The 26,765-nt window shown below is 35.4% G+C and overlaps 1 protein-coding gene across 1 annotated transcript in view; it reads left to right on the plus strand.

Annotated features, from left to right (window-relative positions):
• Positions 1-26,765, plus strand: part of Cntn6 (contactin 6) — a 267,806-nt gene that overhangs the window by 177,855 nt on the left and 63,186 nt on the right. Inside the window, 5 exon segments of the mRNA XM_070018410.1 lie at positions 2,215-2,418; positions 4,417-4,519; positions 23,101-23,285; positions 25,107-25,243; positions 26,264-26,393. Coding sequence (XP_069874511.1) covers positions 2,215-2,418; positions 4,417-4,519; positions 23,101-23,285; positions 25,107-25,243; positions 26,264-26,393 — 759 coding nt within the window.

A 26,765-nucleotide genomic window follows, 5' to 3' on the forward strand; every position in this document is an offset into this window, starting at 1 on the left:
ACGCTTGAAGATTTGTAGCCAGAGTGAAAGAGTTCACAGCCACACATTGTCATGAGATATGATACAACCGCAACTCATATACATTGGTGAAGAAAGCACAGCGTTGTCAGGCATGACGAATGTCACACTTGCTTCTACAGTGACACATGCATCTACCTTATAGTTGTGCAACCCTAGAAAACTATCCGAGACAACAGAAAAGTTACAGACAATCTTATGCCATAATTTTTACTTTCGTCTATTACATTAATGAGCCCAGGCTAGAAACAATGTCAAGCACACATCAACAGGAAGATAGCAAAATAGAGTGGAATATTTAGGAAAAAGAAAAAAGAAAAATAAAGCAGGAACTAGTATTGATATAGTAATGTCAGACAAAGGCTAAAATAAATATATGCTGCTTAATTCTATTTTAATGGAATGTAAATAGTGACAAATGGCAATTTATTAATAGAAATCAGGCGCTGGTTGTTATGGTAGAAGATTGACCAGAAGAATCAGACGAATATTTCTAAAGATATTTAATGTTCTGAATTTTATTTCTTTTTGTTACTGATAGGATAATCCTTTATTAATATAGCTGTGTGTGTTGGTGCATGTGTGTGCATGTATTATTTGTTTTTGAGACAGGGTCTCAAACTCACAGATTTTTCTACCTCTGCCCCCCAAGTGCTGAGATTGCAGAGATGTGCCTCCGAGCCCATCTAAAGCAGAGAATTTTTTTCTGTATTTTTTGGCTGCTGATTAAACCGAGCATTGAGATCCACGTAGCATTTTTATTTTGTTCATCGTATCTTGCATAACTCATATGCATGAAGTTTTCAGAGATGAATGTTCAGCGAAACAATGGGAAACAAATTCTTGCTCTGCTGCTTACTATAAGCAATGTTTCTCTGCTCACCCACTTCTAGTTTATCTGCTGGTTTATCTGCTGGTTACCAGGTTGTATCATTCCTTCTGACATGTATTTTCTGAACACAAACCTCCTTCTCTGGGCTTCTGTTGTCACTGTCATCCTGCACATCCTTCTGCATTGAAATCACTCACACTAGTGGCAATTAGCAGGGAATGGGCTGACATTTATAGGGCACACATGTGTCTCAATGTATTTTTTTTTAGTCCTAAAATTCCCACAGAATCTGTGCTAGTAATTTATAAAACATTTGACAAATAAACTTAAGATCTGTGCGAGAGGACTTTACATTTTTGAGCTACATTTTTTTGACAAGAATACTTAGGTATGCTTAATCCTGACAGGACACTGGAACACACTGCTTCAGAATGGTGTCACTGCAGAGATTCAGTGTGCATTTTAGGCCATTAATGCTTTATATCTTACAGCTTTTCATAACAAGACTTTCCACTAATCTTCTTGATTCCCTGTTATAATTGGGTGTGTATGTGTTCCACAAGTGTATTTATATATGTTTATATTGCATGTGTGTTATGTGTGTGTGTGCATGCACACATGGCAAATGTTAGTGCTTCAGTACAATGCCTTTCACTCTTGCTTAGCTATTTCACTCAAGACTGGTGCTCTTCTATTTAAACCATGCCTCTACTTGCAGAATTGTGCTGGCAAATTGACAATAAGAGTCTTGTGGATTTGTCTGCCTGGGCTTGTTTTGAACTGCAATCTTTATTTTTTATTTTTATTTTTATTTTATTTTGTTGGTAGTGGGGCTTGAACTCTGGGCTAGAACTTCAATCTTTAGTTTTCAGCCTCTTGAATAGCTAGGATTACAGGCATGAGCCACCAGTGCCTGGAATTGCATATTTCTATATTCCTAATCCCACAAATCCAATTATGGACAGCTAAAACATGTATTATGAATATATGAATATATATATATATACATATATATGTGTGTGTATATATATATATATATATATATATATATATATATATATATATATATTGGTGATGATCCTAGGGCTTGAACTCAGGACTTGGGTGCTGTCCCCGAGCTTTTTGACTAAACACTAGCCTTCTGTCATTTGAGCCACAACTCTGCTTCTGGATTTTTGACAGTTAAATGGGAGATAAGAGTTGCTTATAGGTACCTGGCAGGTAAATATATATTTACAACAGGTTACTGGCTATAAATAGGTCCAATATGTAGACAGGATTTTCTTCTAATGATGAAGGAGAGCCCAGAAGACTCAGATAAGAATTAATGCAATAAAGATAAATATGCTTTTTCTGTTTTTCAGATTTATCCTATGCATGGACCTTCAATGATAACCCCTTGTATGTCCAAGAGGACAAGAGGCGGTTTGTGTCTCAAGAGACAGGAAACCTGTACATTGCTAAAGTGGAGCCATCAGATGTGGGCAACTACACTTGCTTTGTAACGAACAAGGAGGCGCAAAGGAGTGTTCAAGGACCACCTACACCTTTAGTCCAGCGCTCTGATGGTAAGATGATGTTTTCTTTAGGACTGGACGTCGTGGTCCCTTCCATGTGGAGAGAATGGCACAGCTTTCTTCTTCTCTCTGTTCAGTGGAGTCAAAACACCTGTCAATTTGGGAGCAGATCATAGACATGATGGAAATTGTTTCTTAATAATTGGAAATGGTATCACTCACCCACACAGTACAATATACCTGGGTCTGGATATGTTAAATCTGTGCCATCCCTCCTTTTTGGTATTGGAGCAGCTTGTGTTTTCGTTCCTCCAGGGTTACTGTGTAGAAAATGATACCCGTGTGGCGGAGTTGGCTTGTTGTGTATGTGTGCATGTGTGGGTACTACCCAATGTGAATTGATATATATTTTAATGAACTTATTTTACAACCTGTGTTTAGTGCCCCCTTTTTCTTTTCCATACATGGCCTCTGCATTTAACTTTTATTTGCTCGGCTGGCAGAATGGAAAAAATAAAAGAGTTGACATCTAAAGAAAGCCAAGGAAACCAACATTAATTATGGGCATTCAAAGAAGAATGCAATTTGCTAGATTCATACTAATTTTATTCCTTTGAGGGACATGACTCAGATAGATCTCTGAAGAGTTTTGTAGCTCAGTCACGTCTGAGCTGGTGTAAGATTTAGAGTTAGAAAGCCATCGAAGTGGAAAAAATCTTCTGGTTGATTCTCTAATTAAATGTTCACAGTGGGGTAGGGAAGGATAGAAAATCTGTTAGTGCATTTCATGATCACATTTTGGACTTGCAATGCAGTACCTCATAGAATTTTTCTCCCCTGTGAGGAATTTAAGACAAATAAGGTTATCGTGCTAATAAAGGCTAAGAGGCTAAGAGAACTATGAAGCCAGCCCCAGTGGGGAGTGCATATGGCAGAACTTTCATAGTCACTAACTACCCAAGTGTGTTAGTCAGCAAGATATTAATTCAGATAATCATTGGATCTGTAAACTCATTTCTCCTCTTCAGTGAGTGCTGTGTTCATGATTAGAAGAGCTCAAAGGCCATCATATGATGAGATCGTATCGCATGTGTCCTGTCATTGTCCGCTCTTATTTTTTGCTTTCCCTGCTTTTAATTCCTTCTTCCATCTCCTTTATTCCATCCTTCATTTTAATGGTAAAAGGAGACTGATAATATACATATTACAAGTTAACTAAACCTTTTCAGAAGTGATCATGGAAGAAATACTGATTTTCAAGACCATAGAAAACCTGCCAATTTTGTCAAATGAAGTTTCACCTTTAACCTTGCTTAATTCTGGTAATAATAAAAATCTTAAAAATTGGACATTTGTATTATAATTTTTACATTTTTCTGTAATCATACCAGCCATCCAAACTCTGTTTTAGGAATATAACATAAATATAGATATAATAGCATATATGTAGTATATAGATACAAATTAAAAAACGATCAAATTTGTGAAGACATTTAAGACATCCTTGGTTAATTAATTATGGTGATGTAGTCTAGAAATATGTTTTGTGGTTGTTATAACTTCTGGTGTATACCTTATTGGACCATTCTCTTATTCTACCCTTAGCAATATCCACAATGGCTTATAAGAAATTTTCAAACACTTAGGAGTTTTTTTTAAACAAGTACATAGTCAATTAAGTTAGCAGCAAAATCATATTTTCCTGGCATACAAATGTTTATTGTTTAATGTCAGTTAGTGTGATTGCCTTATATGTTTTGCTGCCAAAACACTGGTGTTTAATTTATGGTGTTTTATATGACTTCTTACATTCACTAGAAACCCTCTCCTTCCTGAACAGCTCTGGCCCCAGAAGTTTCACGAAGGGGTGGGTCTGGCTATCTCTAGAGTAGGTTCTTTATTGAAATCTCACAAGCATGTATCCAGGTCCTAATCAGAAGCACTGGTTCTTAGTAAGACCAACTCATCAAGTGTTAGCTAATGAAACATTTACTTCATAGACAACTTCTATTCTCCAGAAATGCTGCTAGCTCTTTTGATATTTAACAGGTGTGATGGGGGAATATGAACCAAAGATTGAAGTGCGTTTTCCTGAAACTGTACAAGCTGCAAAGGATTCGTCTGTAAAACTGGAATGCTTTGCCCTTGGAAAGTAAGGTTGTTTTGCTTTTCCTGGTTGCTTTATTCTTTTTAAACATTTTATTATTCAACACCACTAAGGCAAATTAACAAATAGATTTCCAAATGCTGGACAATAGTGGAATTTAGGATTGAATTTAAGCAAATGTGCCTAAAAACCTGAAACTGGGATGCAATTCTTCCCTAATCATATTGTACTGATACATTCTGAAATTTGAGTATAATGAGGCCCCAGTAGGCAGCACACTGAAAGAAAGCATGTATGCTTGCATAAAGGAGTGGGCAGGTATCTAAACTTTTTAACAGTTCCCTCTCTCTCTTCTTGTCCTACATGCAGAAATACATTGCCTGGAGTGTCTCCCTTCTCAATTAATCAGCAATTCTTACAAATGAAAAACCTGCACTGCTCATTTCCAAAATAAGACTAATTAAAGGGCATTGTTCATAGTGAATAATTAGAATAAAGTCCAAGATGCCCTGGTAGTGTCCTGGGTAGTTTGTTTTTAGCAGATCAGTGTTTGTAAGGGACAGGTTTAGAATATCAGCAAAATACCTAATTTTCTCTAAATTTGCATGCATGATCAGAAAAATTCCTTTGCTTTTCCCTGATAGTTAAATATGATTTTTATGACCAGAAACACTGGCAAATACTGAGAGGTTCAGACAGACAGATAGACAAACTAGATTTGTAATTTTTAAACATCTGTGTGCATATGAAAGGGGTTAAATTCAGAACCTCATTGTGATGATCTGGAGTAAGGTCTAATTTCTCCATTTCTTACCAGGTTCTAATCTGTTTTTGTTTTTTTTGTCTGCCAGACAAAATTTGATAAAAGAACAGATTTCCACCCTGAGCTCTGAGGGCTTACCTTTAAATCCAGAAGCTATTTCTAGTGTGACCATAACATATAGAAATAGAGATTTATTTTCCAAATACTGGAAAGCAACCTTAAAATGTCAGTCTTTTATACACTAAACATTCTGAACAATCTGAAAAAGGCTGACTGCTTATCTACAAATATGATTGCATATTACTTTGAATTAAATTTCTCATATTGCTCATTTTTATGGATCCTAGGGATCATATTTTATTTTTATATGTACTGGTCTCATAGTATTTGCCCCATAAATAATTACTGATTGATTAAATGCCTCAGTAGTCCCTGTAAATCAGTTTTTCTTTGTCAACCTTTTGAGACAGGATACACTTTTGCCATTTTTAAGCTTTCTCAGAAATTACAAAAGAGCAAAATATTTGCCAACAAAATACTTGGAGGTAGATGTTCAATTTAAAAAGGAAATCAAGAAATATAGCAATTAAAATAACTTTAACATATCTGGCATATGGAAATGTGGATTCTTATAATAAAAACATGAAAATGATTCAGGATGACTAACTTGCATGTGTTTTATGAAAATAGAATGCACAATAATACATGAAAATATTTAGTACTGATATAGCCAGTGGTCAGTAAATGTTCACTCAATTCTTATGCATCTAGAATTCAAATTCAACTCTAATTTACATAGGAGGTATTTGAATTAAGGGAGGTGTAACCACCCTTCCTTTCTCCAATCCCCTAATCTGACTGTGACAGTATCTATTAGGATATTAAAAAAAAATCAGATCGGGAGTAAAAAGAAGAAGAAAGGAAAGGATTTGATAGTATTTGATTTCTGATTTATCAGTTTCCTTAATTTCATCTATGGCACAATGATTTCAACCTATAGAAAAGTTGTAAGTATGAGATGTGAAAGAAATCATATCTCACGTATCCAAATTGTCCAAGGGTTAGAATATAAAGAGTTGTCACATTCTGTTTTCTTGTATCCCTCCCTTTCTTCTTATATTTCCCTTGCCTTCCTTCCTTTTCCTTTTCTCTGTTTTTGTCTCTCCCTCCCTCCTTATTTTCCTCTCTACAAACATAACACACACACACACACACACACACACACACACACACACACACACACACACACACATTTAAATATATGGTGACAAGTCTTAACTTAGGTTGCATTTTAGAGTACAGATTTCATTTGTTGGAAATACTAATAAAGATCCATAGCCATTTTCAACCATTTCTTGAAAAACTGAGAGATGGGAAAAGAAACAGGATAGAATCAGAGGTCATAAGAAGAAAGCAGAAGGCATGCATTAAGAAGGGGAAGGTGGCATTGTCAAGATGCATTGTACTAAAAAAACTGACATGTACAACTACTTAACAATAATATTAATTGAAAAAAATAGGTGATAAGCCTACAGCTGACACTAATTTAAGACTGAGGTTTCTAAGAATTAAAAGGAAAAAATATTCCAGTCAGGACATTTGAAAACTTGAAATGAGGGATATGGAGCCATTCAGAAATAAATTGCGTATCATTTTGTAATTTCATGGTTATGAAAACAATCATCACATTAAAATTCATGCCTAATTAAATTGTACAAGGTAAAATTTGCAACCTTAAAAATGTGTGAGTGCCTAAATTACTTCCTAAAAATTCAACTAGAAATATTTGATCCAAAGAAATTTGAGTTAAAAAGACAATAGTTAAGTATCTAATGGAAAATAGAATGTATATGTGAAAAAAACTCTGATTTAAATATTCATATTTAAGCATTAATATGCTTATATAAAATAATACTACTCAAATAATGAAGAAATGGTGACACTAAATCATACTTTGGAGAAAATTGTCTAGAGTCTAAGAGAATAAACTTCTTAAAGTATCTAACTAAATTAATAAACATTAGGAGTCACTAATACCAAACTACAAATAAAAGAAGTCTTAAAGCACCCTAAATCCCAGTGTCACTGTGAAAATGCTGTATAAAAGAAAAGCTTGTATTTTTGTGTGATTGAAAAGTTAATAGATTAAGAATTCTTCAAATGAACAAAATATACATAAAATGGTTGTTATACTTTGGAAAATTACAAAAGTGTCTTACTTGAGAAATGGTTGTATATATATATATATAATATATATGTAAGGCATATTACATATTATATATATATATATATATATAAACATACATATATTCTTAGCTACTAAGGATGCTGGGTTCTGGAACATTCTTGTTTGAGGGCAGTTAGGAAAGTAAAGCCTGATAGACTCAATTTCCAAAAAAAACCTGGGTTTTATTTTTGCATCTATACTTGAGTATATTTATGCATATGAACATGTGCTTACATATATGTTTATATTTTAGATCTAACATCACCTGTGGAAGAAAACATTCACCTTTGTCTCTCTGAAATTGATTTACTCCACTTAACATAATTTCTTTTCCAGGTTCATCCATTTCCCTGCAAATGACATAATTTCATTGTTCCTGAGGGATAAATAAAACTCCACTTTGTGTTCCATTTTTCTTACCTTCATTCATTGGTTGTAGAGCATCTGGGCTGTTTTCATAACTTGGCTATTGTAAACAGCGTATCAATGAGCATAGATGTTCAGGTGTCTTTATTATGTTCTGAGTTGCAACCTTTAAGATAAATGTCCATATGGGACTCCTAATTTTAAGTTATTTTTTGAGGAAGTTCCAGGCTCCATAACATTTGTATTAGTTTATATTTCCATCAACAGAATCTTAGGACTTCCTGCCTCCTTCCAAATTATTCCCCACTCCCTGCCTCCCTCCTTACCAGCATTTTTGTTGTTGGTAGTTCTATTCCAGATATTACACATTTTGACCAGAGATATGTGGAATTCTCAGTGTCTTTTTGATTTGCATTGGCTTCTTGACCAGAAATGTTGCTTATTTCTTCTCAACTTCATTGGCCATTTGTGTTCCTTTGGTCTACTTTTAAGCAGAGTCTGTGGCCTGCAGTTATTTTAGCTGTAAGCCCCTGTTATTTATCTAGAAGCTCTATTGATTACTTGAAAGTCACTCTTTGTTTGCTTAATCTATCATCGCAGTCATTCATGTGTCTTTTAATTGACTATTAACTTTTCTCTAGTTACATTTTCCCTCTTTTTCAGCTTGGTTAGATATCTGATAATTGCAGATTGCCCAATAGACATCATAAATATTGTGCTATTGAATGCTTGATTGGAGTACATTTGTGTAAAGATTGGATTTTATTCTTATAAACTATAAAGTTACATTGAACTACTTGATTTTTATGTGCCATTTTATTAAGCATTCTATGATTGTTTACAGGGATGATTTTTAAGGTCAGTTTACTATTAGGATGAGTCTTTCTATTGACAACTCTAAATGTGTATTAAATCTTTGTTCAGTGATATGGTGGCACTGTAATATTGCCCTGTGCTGGGTGAACTCTGAAAATCAGTTTTTGTCCAGCCTCATGTAACTTCTACAACCATCTTTTGAGCAGATGCATGTAGCACCATCCTTACTTGCGTACTGCTCTGTAATTCCAAACATGTCACTCTGCAAATCCTAACTGTATTTTTCCTTTACACAGTAACACAGTTCTATAGTTCTTATGTCTCCATTCACTCTCCTCAGGACAACAGGGCCACCCAAAGCTTAATGCATTTATTTCTCCTTTTTCAGGCTTTACTGTTTTGTGCTGTCAGTTGCTAAATTTCTATTTTCCCCCATAGAATTGTCCATTTTTAAAATTATTTCTCATAGGAGCTTAAGAGCAGTCCTAATTGCTCCACATGACCTGAAGCCAGGGATAGTTTTTCATGTTAATTTTGAAGATAACTAGATTGAGGTGTGGAGAAATTATGTGACAGCCTGAATAATGTAAATTGCAGATCTGCTGTTCAAGTCTACATCTTACTGACTTCAGTCCCACTGTCTGGTCCTCTTCTTCAGAATTCTTTGATATTTGTGTCAAATGACTTTGGTAATGTAGTGCATAATGTCTTTTCACTGATATGCGGATGCAGGTTCTCTGTCAAGTATGCAGTTGTTTTATTTAAAAAGGCTAAGGAGCTGGGAATGTGGCTTAGTGGTAGAGTGCTTGCCTAGCATTCATGAAACCCTGGGTTCAATTCCTCAATACCACATAAACAGAAAAAGCCAGAAGTGGCGCTGTGGCTCATGTGGTAGAGTGCTAGTCCTGAGCAAAAAGAAGCTCAGGGGAGGTACCCAGGCACTGAGATCAAGCCCAAGGAGTGGCAAAAAAGAAAAGAGAAGAAAAGAAAAGAAAAGGGTCAGAAAATTCAGCAAATTTTAGGCAAGAGAATTATGGATGTTTTCCATTTATATTGTCTGTTAATTGCTAATATTTCAGCAATATGAATTTGATCTTAAATATGTAATTCTAAATACAAGTTTCAAAAATTAAATTGTATTTTCATGAGAAAAATGACTTTTTAAACAAATGATTGATAATCCATGAAGAGACTATACTCCCCTGGATTGTGTGTGATGATGCAATGTATTTCTTGGAAAAATAAAATCTGGTATAGGTGATTACTTGAAAGTAAACTTAATTTCAATCATAACCACCAGAGAAGGGTCCTGCAGGCATGCAGGTTGAGTATATGGGTGGTAAAGACTAAGGAATGATGACTAAAGTTTCCATTTATGTAATAGTTGATAGAATCTAATCACCCTTTTTTTCTGGGGAGGGGTTCTGTGGCTCAAACTCAATATCTCATGGTCTCTTGTGGCTTTTTTTTTTCTCACAGTTGGTACTCTGCCACTTGAACCACAGCTCTACTTTTGATATTTTTTCTTGTTTATTGGAGATTGGAGATAAAAGTCTCTCAGATTTGTCTCTCAATGGTGGCTTTCAACCTTGATTCTCAGATCTCAAACTCCTGTGTACGGATTATAAGCAGAAACCACTGGTGTCTGGTTTGAGTTTCACTATCTTAAACTATGGCCGACTAAAATATGTCTACCATAATTAGGACAAATGTCTGCCTGAGCCATAATTGGTCTGACTTTTGGGATATGTAATTCAGTTTCTATGTTGGGGTTTGTGAGCTGACATGATCACAGCTTTCCACTCTCAGCTCTGTCTCATTTGTTTAACATGACAGACTTTTAATTACCTGAACTGCAAATTAATTGTATTGTGCAATACCCTGAGAAACTCTATGTATAGGTGCCATGCAAATGTGCTATGACTGACGGATAGGTTTGTTTCTCTTCTGAGAAATACAGAGGTCTTTATGCCCAGTGAAGAAATTAACCTGATATCCTCTTCAAGTCTATTCAGCTGCTTTTCTGAAATAGACCATATGGAGTCCCCTTCTTAAAAAGAAATCTTTAATTTAGTAGATCTGTTGTCAGTGTTTGGCTACGTAAATACAGATAGTAACAGCCCTGAATGTTCCTGTGTGTTCTGGAATCTTCACACAAAGACTATAGTTATCTGGATGGGTAGAAATTATTTTTTTTCTCATTTAAGAAGGAAAGACTACCCAGCATGGTTATTAACACCATACAATAAATTGAATCCGTTACCACAGTGTTTTAGAATGTTCCAGAATAGAGGATGTCAGAAGAGCTGTTTCTAAAGATGTTTGCATTTCCACAGGTGATTGCTGTGGAATACACACTGTAGGTCCACATCATGTAATATAGTACAAAAAGGGTTCTTAGGCCATTGAGCATGACAAAACCATTTCTAAATCAAGTAAGGTACTTTGAATTTTCAGATCCTTTTGGTTTTTATTTTCTTTGTTATTTTTAATGCTGACAATATAATAAGTAGTTTTCTGTTTTTTCCCCATCATTGAACTGACTGAACAGACTCCCCATCTTTCTAGGCTTCATTTGTTCCATTTCTATGGAAACCTTACCTTTGGGTTCTTGCTAATGGCTTTGTATTTTAATTAAAATTAATGAATTATTTTTTGTGCCAGTGCTGGGGCTTGAACGCAGGGCTTAGAACTCTTGCTCACTTCCTTTAGCTCATTGCTTATTGGATAACACTTACGTTGCTTCACAGAACACAAGTTTCCTTATTATTTTGCATATTGTGTTATTTTAAGTAGTTGTACAAAGGGATGTCAGCTCAGTTAAGCAGTTTGTAAGTATAATGCATGTTGGTCAGTTTCACTCTTTCCATTGTTCTCCTCAATATTCCCAACCCTACAAGTCTATAATCATATCCATTTGTTTATTTTTTCTTCATTGGATTATGCATTTGGTGTTGAATATAAAAACTCATCACTTTAGACACAGTTACTCCCATTTTCTCCATTGTTACCTTCGAGAACCTTTAAAGCTTTCTGTTCTAGATTTTTGTCTGTGTGCCCTTTTGTATTCATTTTGGGGAGATCTGAATTGTGTGTAGATTCTTTTCATAGCATAGGAATATCCAGTTGCTCCTGTATTTATTGAAAATGGCAAACTTGTCTCTATTGCATTACTTTTGCTATTTTCTCAAAGATAAGTTGGCTGTATTCTGCAAGTCTCTACTTAGAGTCAAATCTGTTTGCTTACTCTTCTACTACACCGTCAGGACTGTACCCTAGTTGAGAAGTTATGTAACATGTCAGTGCTGTAACTTTATTTTTTTCAAGATTTTATTGCTTATTGTCTATCATTTTGTTAAAAACTTTAAGTAATCAGTTGTTTTATTCAAATCCTAGTTGTTTATGACTAGTGTAAAGAATATAATGGTCTTGATTATATTCTTTAACATTCTTCCAACAAGTTATTAATTTTGGACTTACTTTGTTGTTGATGCTTTGAAATAAAAAAATTGTTGTCATCTATACACAGTAATTATTTTATTTCCTCCTTTCTAAACTATAAACAGTTTATTTTATTTTCTTCTAATATTGTACAAAGCTAGTATTTCTAAAGCATTGTTGATGAGATACAGATACCTTGTATCTGAATCATGTGGAGTCATCCAGCTTCTCATCATTAACCCTAATAGCAGTTCTACATTATTTTTAGGCAGTATTCACCAAATTGATGTTATTGTCTTTAGTTGTAGTTCTTTCAGAGTTTTATCATCACCCAGACTTGAATTTTCCAATTCATTCTTTGCACCGATATTATGAGTTTTCTTCTGTCAATATATTTTTTTCAAAAATAAAGCTATTTTTACAGATGAAGTAAATTTTTTTGTTTTGCTACATTAATCTTATAAAAACCTTAGCATATTTAATTTGTAATATTTTCAGGGCTTTTCCATTTATATTTTATGTTATACTGATCAGTACTTTCTTAAAATCTTTGTTTCATTTTTGTATTTTGCTAATGCTTATTGAATGAACCAGAAAACTTCCCCCTTTGCTATTTTCTCAAAGAGAACTGAGTAGTACTTTTTTTTCTTATGTGCTGGGAGCAACCAGCAGTAACATCTGGGTTTGAGCTATATGTTTTGGGGGATTCTTGACTATTCATTTCTTCTATAGGTATAGGTCTATTTAGATTAACCATTTATCATGAGAATTTTTCTTTCAGGGATTTTTTTCCATTTCAGTTACATTTTTAATATCCATCAAATTGGTATTTATGACTTCACTTTTCGATATTTAATTTTTCTCTCTCTGTTATTTCAATAATATTTTGGTTGTTGTTGCTTATTATTTTCTTGTGGTGCTGTGATTTGAACTCAGGCCCTCACCATTGGGAGGTTGGTGCTCTTCCATCTTTCTTCATTAGTTATTTTTGTGTCAGAGTATCACATTTTTGTCCTGGCCATGCTTTATGTTGATTTTCCCATGTAGCTGGGATGACAGATGCAATCACCAAGCTTAGCTATGGATTAAGATAGAGTCTCACTAATGTTCTTCTGGCATGGCCTCAAGTTATGATCCTCCTAATCTCCGGGTCCCACATAGCTGTGGTTACAAATACAAACCTCTGTGTCCAACTCACAATTGAATAAGTTTATTCATACTTTCAAAGCAGTGAAGCTTTCAGCATCATTGATTTTTCTCTATGGATTTCCGTTTTCAATTGCAAGTTCCTGTCAGCCTTTCCAGGCTATGACCATTGTTCTCGAGAAACCCCATTATTCTTCCTTGGAAGTCATGAATGGTTTGAGGACATAAAGATTCTACATCTAAGCTGGGCACTGGCAGCTCACACCTGTAATCCTAGCTACTCAAAAGGTTGAGATCTCAGGATCGCACTTCAAAGCCAGCCCAGGCAGGAAAGACTGTGAGATGAACCACCAGAAAACCAGACGAGGTGCTGTGGCTCAAGTGGTAGAACACTAGCCTTGAGCTGAAGAGCTCAGGGACAGTACCCAGGCCTAGAGTTCAAGCCCCACAACCAACACACACACACACACACACACACACACACACACACACACACACGATTCCACCTCTAAATTAGAAGTGAGCTTAGAGATCAGTTATTTTTCTTGTATTTTTCATCTAACCTTGGAGTCTATCTCTAAGCCTTTACTGAAATTTAAAGGCAATATACTTAAACTAAAATAAAAATTATCTTCTAGCCTTTGTTAACAACAACAACAAAAAGAATTCTGTCTATTGGTTGAAAAACACATTAGTTCATTAGGCAGACTGTGTTGCAACTCATATATTATGCATGCTAATAACATATAGTCTCATTTTGTATTTGGTTAGTTGATACAAAAGCAACAAGGCATGCTTGTTTATGGACCGATAAAGTGAGGCATGCTTTCTGTCCGATGTTTGGCTTTGACTCAAATTCTTATTTAAAAGTTTTGTTTTGGTGTGTTGAGCTAGTTATCTAAACTCTCCTTATCCTAGTCTCTGTAAATGTAAACAAGAACAGTCATGTGTACCCTAGTGCTGTTATAAGGCACCACATACTGCCTGGTATATAGTAAGCTTCCAGTAAATCTAAGATATAATGATTGAGTAAATTCAAGTACATTGCTAATGTCTCCTGTACTTTTGGTTAGAAGTACGTTTCTAATGTCTCCTGTACTTTTGGTTAGAAGGTATTTCTTTTAAATTGAGATAAGATCAAGGCAAATAAATTGGAAGTAATAAATGCCTCAAATTCCCACCGTGACCAAGATTTTCTTTATTTCTAAGAATAGCAGAGATATTTAGGGTTAATAGGATTATGAATTTAGAGTTAGTATTAACTCATATTAAAACATTTTGGACAAATGATGGTTATCTACCAAATTCAATGTAATTCTGAACACTGGTTCCTTTCCATATCTATTCAGTGAGGCAATTTATGTAAAACTTTTTTTGAGGTTCAGTTTTATATTTCAAAACATCACTCACTGTTTCCTTTTAGGTAACTTCAAGTCCTGCAAAGAAAAAACTGAGTCTCAGATAGTTTGTGTGACTCAATATGTAGTATAATAAACTTTATGTACGTTCTACTCAAAATGAAGTTGTTGTTCCACTATTATGTCACACCATTGCTGTCATGTACAAACCTTTTGTGGATTTCCACACAGAGCAACTGTGGTGTCAAATTTCAGATGAACACATGCACTCTGTTAGATTTTTCTCCCCAAGGGAAACTTGTTGTAGGCAGCATCTGAGTTCCTCTAGACTGCTGTAGCAAAATGCCACAAATAATGTGGTTTATAAACAGCAGGAATTTATTTCTCCCTGTTCAGCAACAGTGAGAAGCTGCACAATTCAAAATTAAGGCACCAATAGATGAAGTGTATGGCTAGGGCCACTCTTTGTTTCATAAATAGGATGTTCTATCTGTGTCTTCAGCTCTGCCCTTGGTACTACATGGTGGAAAGATAGAAAAGCATTCTTGTAACCTCTAAAAAGCCCTCATATGTTCAATGAGACAGGTGTTAGAGGCTTACCTCTGTAATCCTGGCTACTCAGAAAGCTGATATCTGAGGTTTGTAGATCAAAGCCAGCCCAAGCAGTAAAATCCCTGAGACTCTTATCTCCAATTCAATACTAAGAAAGCCAGAAGTGGTAGAATGGTAGATTTGAGAAAAAATATGGAGGAACAGTGCTCAAGCCCTGAGTTCAAGCTCTAGGACTGACCCCCCCCCTAAAAAAAAAGCCAAAAATGAGAAAAATAAAAATTTAACATGAATATTGAGAGTATTAAAACATTGTGTCTAATGTAGAAACTGGCCAGAAGAACAGAATTGTGATTATATTTAGATTACTCCAGTTGTTTTCCCCAATTTTTCATAACAATGAGATTGCTGCCCATATTATATCCCCATAGGACAATCCTTAAAACACTTTTTTTTTGAAGCTCTTTCTCTGAATATTTCAAGTTGGGAAAATGAAAGGAGCTTGGAGAAGAGTCTGAAAATATTAACGAAGGCATTCTTTGGGGGGTGTTGTTATTCTGCTTTACTGTCTTTGATTGAAAATGGCTGCCGATAAGATTTTCTGAAATGAGGTTCAAGTTAAGAATAATCCCAAACACAAGCATCTTAGGAAACCGATTCTCTCTACCAGTCTCTAGTCCAAAACTTAGGATGGCCTGGATTTAAGCTGTGGGTAATGAGGTTTAAGAAATCCGGTGGAGAAATATAAGCTTTCTCAAATAGCACCAGTAATGAAAATTCTATTTATGGGCTTAAAGCATAGAATTGAAGTGCACTTCCTACCAGTGTGCAGAGAGTTTTAATTTCACTTCCAATTCAGGTTGAACTGGGCCAGATGGTTAACAAGTACATTCTCTTTCTTCAGATAAAATTAATAGGATGCTTTCTTTGTAAAAGCACAAAGACATGAGAGAAAGTAGTAAAAAGTCTTTATTTATGGCTATGCTTATTTAAGAAGCAGAAAAACCAGAGTAGGGGAAAAGGGAGAGAGAAAGAAAAGTTTTGTCTTTTTCAGCTAGTAGTATTTCACAACTATGAACACTGACATTTCAGGCAAGTGCTTTAAAATAGGAATACAGTAAAAAAAAAAAAAAAGGACCCTTTGAAATGTTCATTTTAAAATACAAGGTTCAGGAAGCCCTTATCTGTGAGCTGTAGAGGATTTGGAAGTCAGACATACTTCAAGTTGGTTTTCTCTAGTATGATTGTTCGTCTTAGGCTACCAGTGGGAGCTGGGAGAGCAAATGGAGAGCATAATGAGGCTGGATTATTGTTGAAGTGGTTTATTTGTGTATACAAAAAAAAAGAACAATGAAACCTGTTGAAGTTCTTTTTTGCAGGAGGAAAAGGGTTTACAGAGACCAATAGTATGTGTACCTGTGGAGAAATGTCACAAAGAACTCCCTCCTTTCTTACAGTAAGATTTTTTTTTATTCAAGCTTTCTTCATTTCCTCTTTTCTTTTTTCCTTCCTCTTTTCCTCTTTCTTTTCCTCTCTCCCTCTTTTATTTCCTTCCTTCCCAGTGTTGGGGATAGAATCCAGGGCCTTGGCCCTGCTTTTCAAGCACTCTACTCCTGGACTAGTTGTCAGCCATGGTATCCTAGGTTGTATTCTTAATCAGAAGGCACTAATTGACCTGAAAGGGAAACATTTCCAGAAAGGGCTGGTCTCTGTAGTTACAAAGACAATGGAACCATTTATTTGATTCTGTGACCTCACAGTTCCAATTTAACCCTAGTGTCCATTAGCAAGATCTCCCCCCCCACCCCCCAAAAAAACCACAACAAACAGCAGCAGCAGCAGCAACAACAACAACAAAACTTTCTTTCTCTATAGGATGCTTAATGTGATTCATATGTGAAGGTTACCTTTTGAGTAAATCAGTCTTTGTAGAAGCAAAATGAACTGCCTGGGAATAGAATACTATGTTACTATTATCTTCCACATGGATGAACTCAGTAGAAACTGAAAACAATACCTGAAACCAGGAGGAAGAGGCAGCTAGTGGTCATAATTTAGAGTGGTAACTCAAAAAATTAGAAGGTGGATCACAATAAATTAGCCTGTTCTGGAACTCATAGTTGAAGAAAATTGGCAGGTAATGATTTAGAAGAAATTATCTGCCTAAACGTGAGTATCATCCTGAGGAGGTAATTAGCATTGTTAGAAGCTACCAGCTCAGTCTTCAACTCAGACAATGTCTGGGAGTCATCAACCATAATGCTCTTTAAATAGTAAACACTCAATTAATTGTTGTTAATATTCTTTGTAAATGCACATCTTTTTTTATGCACAGAAATTTTCTTCTCTTTTATGAACAGTGTCTTATTTTTTCCACCTACGACAATAGTCCCTTGACAGTTAATGAGACACATTTCATAGAATGCATGCCCTGTCTCCTCCCAGAGTTCCCTCATGACCTGTATATCACCGCCAGGATCAAGTGTCATAGCCGGAATATTAAATGGTGTGAGGCAGGATTGTGCTTCAAGAGATTACACACATGTTTGGATACACATTTTATTCACACAGCAGAGTCTCGACTTTATGAATGATTCATTCATCAGTTTGTGTTGTGTGTGTGTGTGTGTGTGTGCGCGCGCGCACACACACACGCACGCATGCACACGCACCAGTTCTGGGGTTTGAACTCAAGGTCTGGACACTTTTCCTGAGGTTTTGTTCTGAGCTTTTTGGTTTAAGGCTACTGCTCTACTACTTCAGTCACAGTTCACTTCTGGTTTTTTGTGGTTAATTTTGTAGGAATTTCAGAGACTTTCCTGCCTGGGCTGATAAATGATAAATTCCATTACAATGATACTGTTATTCTATTAATCACTAATGCCCCACTATATTATTTAACGTGTGCTAAACAGAATGTTAAGCTCACAACATGGGTTATTTCCTTTAACTCTCATGGCAAATCTATGAATTGTATTCTATTATTAATGACTATTATTTGAATGAGAAAAGCCATATGTGTAAATGTCCCACACAATATAGCTGAGTATACAAGATACATTCTTCTCTAGATGGTATAAATAGCATTATACTATAATTCTATTTTGATCATTATTATTTACACAGAGTGGTACATAGAAAAAATTAACTTTCATTGAACTTTACAGTTCAGTCTTGTAATATTTTCATTTTTCATAAGTTCAGTTATTTCTAATCACTTCCTACTTGGGATGGACAGATAAGAAAGAAGTTGTAAAACATAAAGCAATTCATTTATCATTCTGATATGAATTTACAAGGTAAAATAAAACTATCAATTAACTTACACATATATGTGTGTGTTTAAATAATCAGTACTTTTCATTTACTTCTGATTCTATATCTTGCATTCCTAATGATCAAGAGGATGCTATTTATGTACAGAAATGACATAGTGGATCTGAAAAAAAATGTAAACATTTAATTAGTCACTGTGGAATATTACAAAATTGCTGGGTATTTCTGAGTTGTTTTGTTAACAAGACTTTACTTATTTATTTGCTTAGTTACTTTTGATGGGCTGGTTGCTGTAAGGATTCAAAAATAAAGTATTCCAAAAAGAACCCACCATATAATATAATAGATTCACAAAATAGCATGTGATCAAAGACCTTCACAATCTTATATGTGAGATTCTTTTAGCTGACAGTAGCTGGAAAATGATTTCAAATGGGCTAAAGACAAAGAGGGAGCAAAATGGAAGATGATTTCTCCATGTGCTGGTGAATTATTGAGTAGAGGCTTGAGAATACATTTTACATTCAAACCTCTGTACAAAGAGAGCCCTCTGTCAACAATGTTGCAAAACCAGTCCCAGAATCATGTCTGTGATCCCTCTCCCTCCCTTCCCTTTATCTCTTTATCTCTCTCTTTCTGCTCTCATACTTAACTATTAGGTTGGCAATGGGACATCATTTGCCCTTGGATATGATGTGCGGAACAGCTGAAAAATGGTTCTCTCTAAGGCTTGCATAAATTCTTTGAAGGGGTGAGGTTGGTTGAACTCTGGGTTCTATGCGGGAACTGATGCCACAACCACTTGATCTATACCTCCAGCCGAGTGTGATCTTTCTTATTTTTTTAAATAAGTTTTTATTGTGAAAATACTGTTCAGAGGGGTTACAATCACATAAGCAAAGTAATGAGTACATTTCTTTTTTTTTCTTTTTGCTTATGTGGTGCTGAGGAATCGAACCCAGGGCCTTGAGCATGCAAGGCAAGCGCTCTACCACTGAGCCACCTTCCCAGCCCATGAGTACATTTCTTATCAAGCATTGTTGCCTCCTCCTTTGTTTTCCCCCTCCCATCCCTTCCCTCCCATCTCCACAGCTACAACCCACTTTACCCCCTCCCTTCCTAAATTGTAAAGTTCATATTTCTACATAGCATCTTGTACATCTCATTGTTATAATGGGTCAATCTGTATCCCTATTTAAACAATTTGTTTGTTCCCTTTCCCTCCCCAAATTATACCAACATCAATAACAGTGAATACAGGGGTTATATCATGGGGGAGGTACATACAAAGCAACAAAAAAAATCACATGGTACCTTATAAATATGTTAGAAACAATAGCAAGAAAGAAAAACCACTTGAGTCCTTATCTTGGGTTCGTCTTGCCTAACATCAACTTATCTGACCTTTTCTACTCGACTCAGACATATTCTAGTTAAGGGAAACCATGGGACCTATGTTTCTTTGGGCCTGGCTTACTTCACTTAATATAATTTTTTCCAGGTCTTTCCATTTCCTAACAAATGGGGCAATGTCATTCTTTCTGATAGAGGCATAGAATTCCATTGTGTATATATACACATTTTCTTGATCCATTCATCTACTGAGGGGCATCTAGGTTGGTTCCATAGAGCTCCCCTATAACCCAGCAATCCCACTTCGGGGCATTTACCTGAATGATCACAAACAAGCCTATACTAAAGCTACCAGCACAACTATGTTTATTGCAGTGATCTTTCTTATTGCCAGAAGTAAAATCACCCAACTTAATCCTTTTTCGACATAAAGACCAGATTCTTTTAGCTACTACTTAGTAAAGGTATCAATCCCAAGGCATTTACCAACAAGGAAATGCAGATAATAGTCTTTGGATAGTGGAACTATGTACAGATACAGGTTTTATGAGTAGTTAATAGGATTAGAGCTTGAATGCTGAGGATTTTTGTTTGAAAAGTCTATTCAGGATACTTTGTTGCTACTGTCCAAGGGGGATACACACTCATTAGAATTGAATATTAATACCAAGTTCTTTCTCTCTGGGAAAGTAAGAAGAGTTTAGATTATTTGCTTGGGTTTGTTTGACTCCTGGCAATTAATTGTGTGACTTCAAATGGGGATCCATTTCATATGATCACAGACAGACTGTAATAGGATCATCCTACAATTGCACGTGCAGTCAGTATTTCCTTATGATTAATATATAGTGCCTGCAATGAGGAAATATGAAACAGATCTGGTTCTAATAAAGTATAGGACAAAAAATGAAATTATATGTTTATATCACACACACACACACACACACACACACACAGCACCCAGCTCAGAGTTCATGGTTGACCAAGAAAAGCAATTTATTATAGTATTAAAAAGAGTATTGTCAAAATCATCAATCAATACAGTATTTAGTAATCTGTAAAGAAGGCCTTCTGTGTTCCTTATCAATACCAAGCTGTAAGATATGACTATAGGAACAATACTCACTTTTTGCTTATATTTTGTCTGAATGCTTTAAGTTAGAAGCTCTTTTAATTGGATATTTTGTACGTCTTTAGCATAAGCTTCAAATTTTCACTGTCATAAAAAAAGATAAGAAAGGATCATGAATACAGACAAGAGCTTCTTTATAAATCAGTTTTCCCAGAAAAGTTTTATAACCTAGATTATTCACGATCATTGTGGGAAAGTCAAAGAAAATAGGCATAAGTAGCAAGGAAAATAAAAGGTATTCAGATTCTTATTTCCCATAGATAAAAACCTCAGTAAGTTCATATATGCAAGGCATGTGTATTTTTAAAATTAAATACTACCACATACAATATTCATCACTTCTTGAATACCTTTCTGTCTAAAAGCATTCTGTTCTAGGACTTCATTTTTACTCGTTATTAAGAAAACCAGTTACCTGAGGGTAATTGTTGTATGGAATATGCTGATTCATTAAAATGTCAATCTAAAATTGTGGCAAGTGGCATCTCTTTTTAAAAGGATGGAACTCAACAATAGAATAGTAATCCCTCTCCCTGCCCTCCCCCATTTAACAAATTTCAAGTGATAATTGTAAATATATGTCAATTCTGAGAAAAAAAGATGACTCAAACATTGATTTGGGTCCTGTGTTCTGACAGATCTGTGTGAGTACCTGATACAATTGTCCATACTTTATCTCTGATGGGCCCAACAAGAACATGTTTGACAATAACACTTCGTAGGCTTTTGCCAGGGTTTCTTGATGTATTTAAAGCGGGCCCTGAGTCATCACTCATTTTGTGCAGTTATTTACTGCTCAGACTCTGCAGATCTTTATTTGTCGAGCACTTTGCATATGATTGGAGGATGCACTCACTTTACTTTTGATGACTTGAAGAAACTCTGCTTCTCCCACAAGGCTTGCAAATCGACTTTGCCAAATGACTTGCTATCATAATTGCTAATCTGAAATAGAACTAGAACAGAAATATTTAAATCATCTGAAAATCTATATGAGAATGACGGATGCCTTGACAGGAAGAAAGGTGTTCATGTAAATAGAAGGAAGGCTTACTTTTTTTTTTAAGGTCTGTTTATTGGTGAATGTTTTCCTCTTGCAGCTTTGCTTTGTCATTCCTTATACTTGAAATGAACATTTTACACAAGGGGTTTGCATTAGTTGCTCACCATCAGGCTTCATGTATTATAAAATGGATCTTTGTTGTTGTCTTAAGACATGTCCATATTTAATTAAAATAGATATGAAATACTAGACTAAATTTGTATGAATAAAAATGCTATAAATTACATCAAACAGAACAGGTATAGTATTAATTCATCTTTGTTTCATTAATACTTTAATAAAACATGTATAAATGAGTACATAATTTTGAGGACCATGGAATCTGTATTTCTAACCCACAAGTACCTGTTATCTTGTATTCCTGAATAATCTAGCGCACCTCTCATGCAAACTTTTACTTACCTAGTACTACTGGTTTAGCTTTAGTGGAATCTATATTTTCTCCTAAGAACTTGTAAATGAATATGTGCAAGAGCTTGCTTTATCTTAAATATCACATATAAGAATTTTCTGGGTTACCAGATTTATTTTATTTATTTTGTTGGTTGTGGGGCTTGAACTCAAGGCATGGTCCCTATCCCTGAGCTCTTTTACTCAAGGCTAGCTCTCTATCACTTTGAGCCACAGCACCACTTCTGGGTTTTTGGTGGTTTATTGGAGATAAGAGTCTCACAGACTTTCCTGCCCAAACTGGCTTTGAACCATGATCCTCAGATCTGAGCATCCTGAGTAGCTAGGGTAACAGGACAGGCATGAGCAAATGGTATCTGACTTATCACCAGATTTAAACTGATATAATTATTATGTCCATTCCCTATTTCCTTGTTTAGGTTATTGCAGTTTGAAAATCTATTCATTTTTAGTACCTGATTATATCTCTATACATTTCTTTTATTTGCCAATATGTTCTTTGAACACAGTATGGTTACTTATACATGGCAAGAACTTCATCAACTATTAAATAAAGGGATGAATGAGTGAATGCTGCATGTGTGATCTAAAAATGACTCACAATCTAATGGATTGATTGAATGGTTCTTTTTTTTGAGAGTTATTTTTTTTTAAGTATGCTCTTATTGTATCCTACTGCCATAACGATGTCAGGTCACCTGTTCTAATGAGGTATAACTGTTTAGTCCAGTCCCTGATATTAGTTGGAGGAGGTTGGATGGAAACCCGTTGCCAGGCAAAGTCAAGTACAGCAAATCCCAAGCTATCCTTGAAATCCCGAACTTTCAACAAGAAGATGAAGGCTTCTATGAGTGCATTGCCGGAAACCTTCGGGGAAGAAACCTTGCCAAGGGCCAACTTGTTTTCTATGGTGAGTGAGTAGACCTTCAGAAGTTATACAAAGTCTGTGCCAATACCCTTCTAAGAAAATAGTGGAAGTTATTAGCAGGTGTGAACAGTGTCATGGAGAAATAGCATGGACACCTTTGGACACCTCAGACAATGGTGAACAATTACTTGTTCACCAGAGAAAGCTTTAATTTCAGCAGCGTTTATCCATGCTGCTATTTATTATAATTGCTTGGAAAATATCAACAGTGTCCATGTTAAACCATGCAAATTTGTATTGCAAGGTAACATTGATTCCAATCTATTTATCATAAAATAGCAGCAGCTTATGGCAATCTTAATTATAATTCTGAGTAGAATTTACAAATGAAGGAGAATTATAAATATTTTATATTTTTCTGCAAGACATGTACATAACCAGTGATCAAGTTACTGAACAAAGTAAATCGTATATAATTAGACAAGTTTTGTTTATCATAATCATATCACAGGAATGCTGATTGCCTTGTGGGGAGAAGATATTGTACTTTGAGTTAAAACACTTTGTCCATATTGATGATCAGTTCACTAACTCATCTTGCATTGGCTTTCTTCCCTGCTGTTTGCTGATGATTTCCCTTTGTGGGAGGTATGGTAATCCCCCAATAAATGAAGCCCTTTATTTAGGCTGCACTTACAAGGGTTCATGTTTTGGCTTCACATTTTTCATTTTATGTCACCTTGAGCAGGTTACTTTACTACTCTGGGAAAATCCACTAAAATCAAATTAATTACATTTGCACTTGTAAAACATCTAGTCATAGCCAGGAAGATGCCAAAGAAAGATGCATGTTCTCCTACATAGCCCAACTCAAAGCTCAACGAAGGAGAGGGATGATTGAGTGTATCAAGGGAGTTTGCAATCATCTTTATGGAATTAATGTTCAATTAAAAACATTTAATCTCTACCCCACTTACTTATTTACATGAATGATAGTACAGCTAATGTTGCTTTAGTTCAGCAATACTTATGCCAATAGTTTTCTCCCTCAATACTATGCATGGCTTTCTCACATTATAAGAATAGGTTTAGGAAACTCATGTCTAAGGTTTAAACAAGGTACTAAATATGTATTCAACTCCAGAAGTTCTCACTCCCTAACAGGAATCAATGAATAAAATACTGGATTATCATCCTACAAAAAGTGAAGAGCTTTATACTTAGTTGATGACCCAAGCTACTGGGTGGAAATTATTTCTGATACATATACATATAAATTTTTATTTTAGATCAAATATAATTAAGGAAATTTTACCATTAGGGGGTCTGTATTTGGCCTGTATTTTCCAAATTTTGACCTATGTACTTTAATTTGGCATCACAATATTGTCTAGCTGTGTTCTACATTTTGGCCTTTTCCCACAATTTTCTAGTGATATATAGGTGCAGCAAAAAGACACATAACCAACAGGTAATTTGAGCCAAGTACCCAGTGATATTTGTAACCAGGATTTCTGTCCCTCTGTGTTGGAGTTCCCAGATCCCAGGTGTTCAGTCCAACTGGACCCTATATACATTGCTATGATGCTTGCTAATCGCCCTGCCAAATGCATTTTCCTCTCTATCTCTCTCTCTCTCTCTCTCTCTCTCTCTCTCTCTCTCTCTCTCTGTCTGTCTGTCTCTCTCTGTCTCTGTCTGTCTCTGTCTGTCTCTGTCTGTCTCTGTCTGTCTCTCTGTCTCTCTCTGTCTCTCTGTCTCTCTGTCTCTCTGTCTCTCTGTCTCTCTGTCTCTCTCTCTCTCTCTCTCTCTCTCTCTCTCTCTCTCTCTCTCTCTCTCATCTCTCTCTCTCTCTCTCTCTCACAGCCCCTCCAGAATGGGAACAAAAAATCCAAAATACCTACCTCTCTATCTATGACAGTTTGTTTTGGGAGTGCAAAGCTAGTGGCAAGCCCAGTCCTTGGTATACCTGGCTGAAGAATGGTGAACGCCTTAACTCAGAGGTAAGCAACTGTGTTCAACATACGAAGCAGATTTTGTGAATAATAGTAAGAATAATGATCAGGGTCACATAGATCGCAATAATTCTACATATTCTGTGCCTAACTTGTATTATGCTCTCATATGAGTCAGATGTTATTATTTTTCCATACATTACCTTGAATCTTTATACAGTCTTGTAAGAAAAAATAGATAATTATCCTTCCTTCAGATAGATGAAGGCAATGAGTGTCAGATTAAGTCATTTACTTCTCCAAGGTCATGTAGCAGCTAGTCAAAGTTGGAATTAGCTTTCAAAACATCTGAGTCTTAATGATAGAACCAAAATGAAGACAATGAAGTTTAGTGGGGTTAAGTCATTTTTCCAAACTCATACAGCAGCTAGTGAAAGTCAGAGCTTTCTATACTTTATCAAATATCAAGACCCAAGGTAAGTTTTAGTCACCATCCTATATCTTGCTTTTATTAAAAAAGAAAACTTCCTCTAAAGTCATCAGAAAGTGAGCAAATAATATAATTATAAATTATAAATAACATTTTTCAGTCTAAACATGCTACCTTTTGCAATGTTTGGAAAATGAAAGAGTTGGTAATTTCCTCATTAAATTTTCCAGATAACTATGTTAGTTCTCCATTTTAGTTAGCACATGCAAACATAGACAGACTCATCATTATTTAGTACCTAAATAGGGTGCCTTACTTTCTTTTAGCTTTAGTGGCATTTCCCCATATGCCTTTTGCATGTAGCATGGGGTTCCCTTCAGCTTGCTTTTATTATCTTTGCAAAATGGAAATAGATCCCTGGAATATATGCATGAATATATTTTATACATGTTACATATACATATATAATGCATATATGTTTCTCCATCCATCCACCCATCTAGCTCCTCAAGTTATTGTAGTAATACATCTAAGTACCAGATCTGATAGACAATCACAAATGCTCTTTAATAAAATGCTGCTTAAGAGAGTGTTTATGTTCATGTGCTCACATTTTTCCATACTTTTTCCTTTGTTAGGAGAGAATTCAAATTGAAAATGGAACTCTTATCATATCTATGCTCAATGTGTCAGATTCTGGTGTTTACCAATGTGCTGCAGAAAACAAGTATCAGATAATTTATGCAAATGCAGAATTGAGAGTCTTAGGTAAGCCATTCATTTATCACCAAGAAATTCAAAATGACATTTTAGCAAGCTATGATTACACATAATCTGATCCCAATTTTTTTCTGTAAATCAGAAATTGCTTTCTATTAGAATAATGAGAAATGTTGAAATTAGTGCTCTACAAAATTCAAGGTGGTAATTATCATTCTTCCTGGGCAATACATTAGGGTTGAGGAAGAGCCCATCACTGGGTGTATCCAAACACAGAAAGTTCTACCAACTCATTCTCACATGAAATGCCGATTGAGCTCAACTAAGAGGGAATCCATTAGGAATATTTTAGCTTGCAATATAAGCAGAAGACATATAGTCTTTCTCAAAGCCATGAGAAAGAAAACTAAAAAGTTACAG

This window comes from Dipodomys merriami, unplaced genomic scaffold (genome assembly GCF_024711535.1).
Source record: "Dipodomys merriami isolate MVZ:Mamm:240054 unplaced genomic scaffold, mDipMer1.0.p SCAF_13, whole genome shotgun sequence".
NCBI lineage: Eukaryota > Metazoa > Chordata > Mammalia > Rodentia > Heteromyidae > Dipodomys > Dipodomys merriami.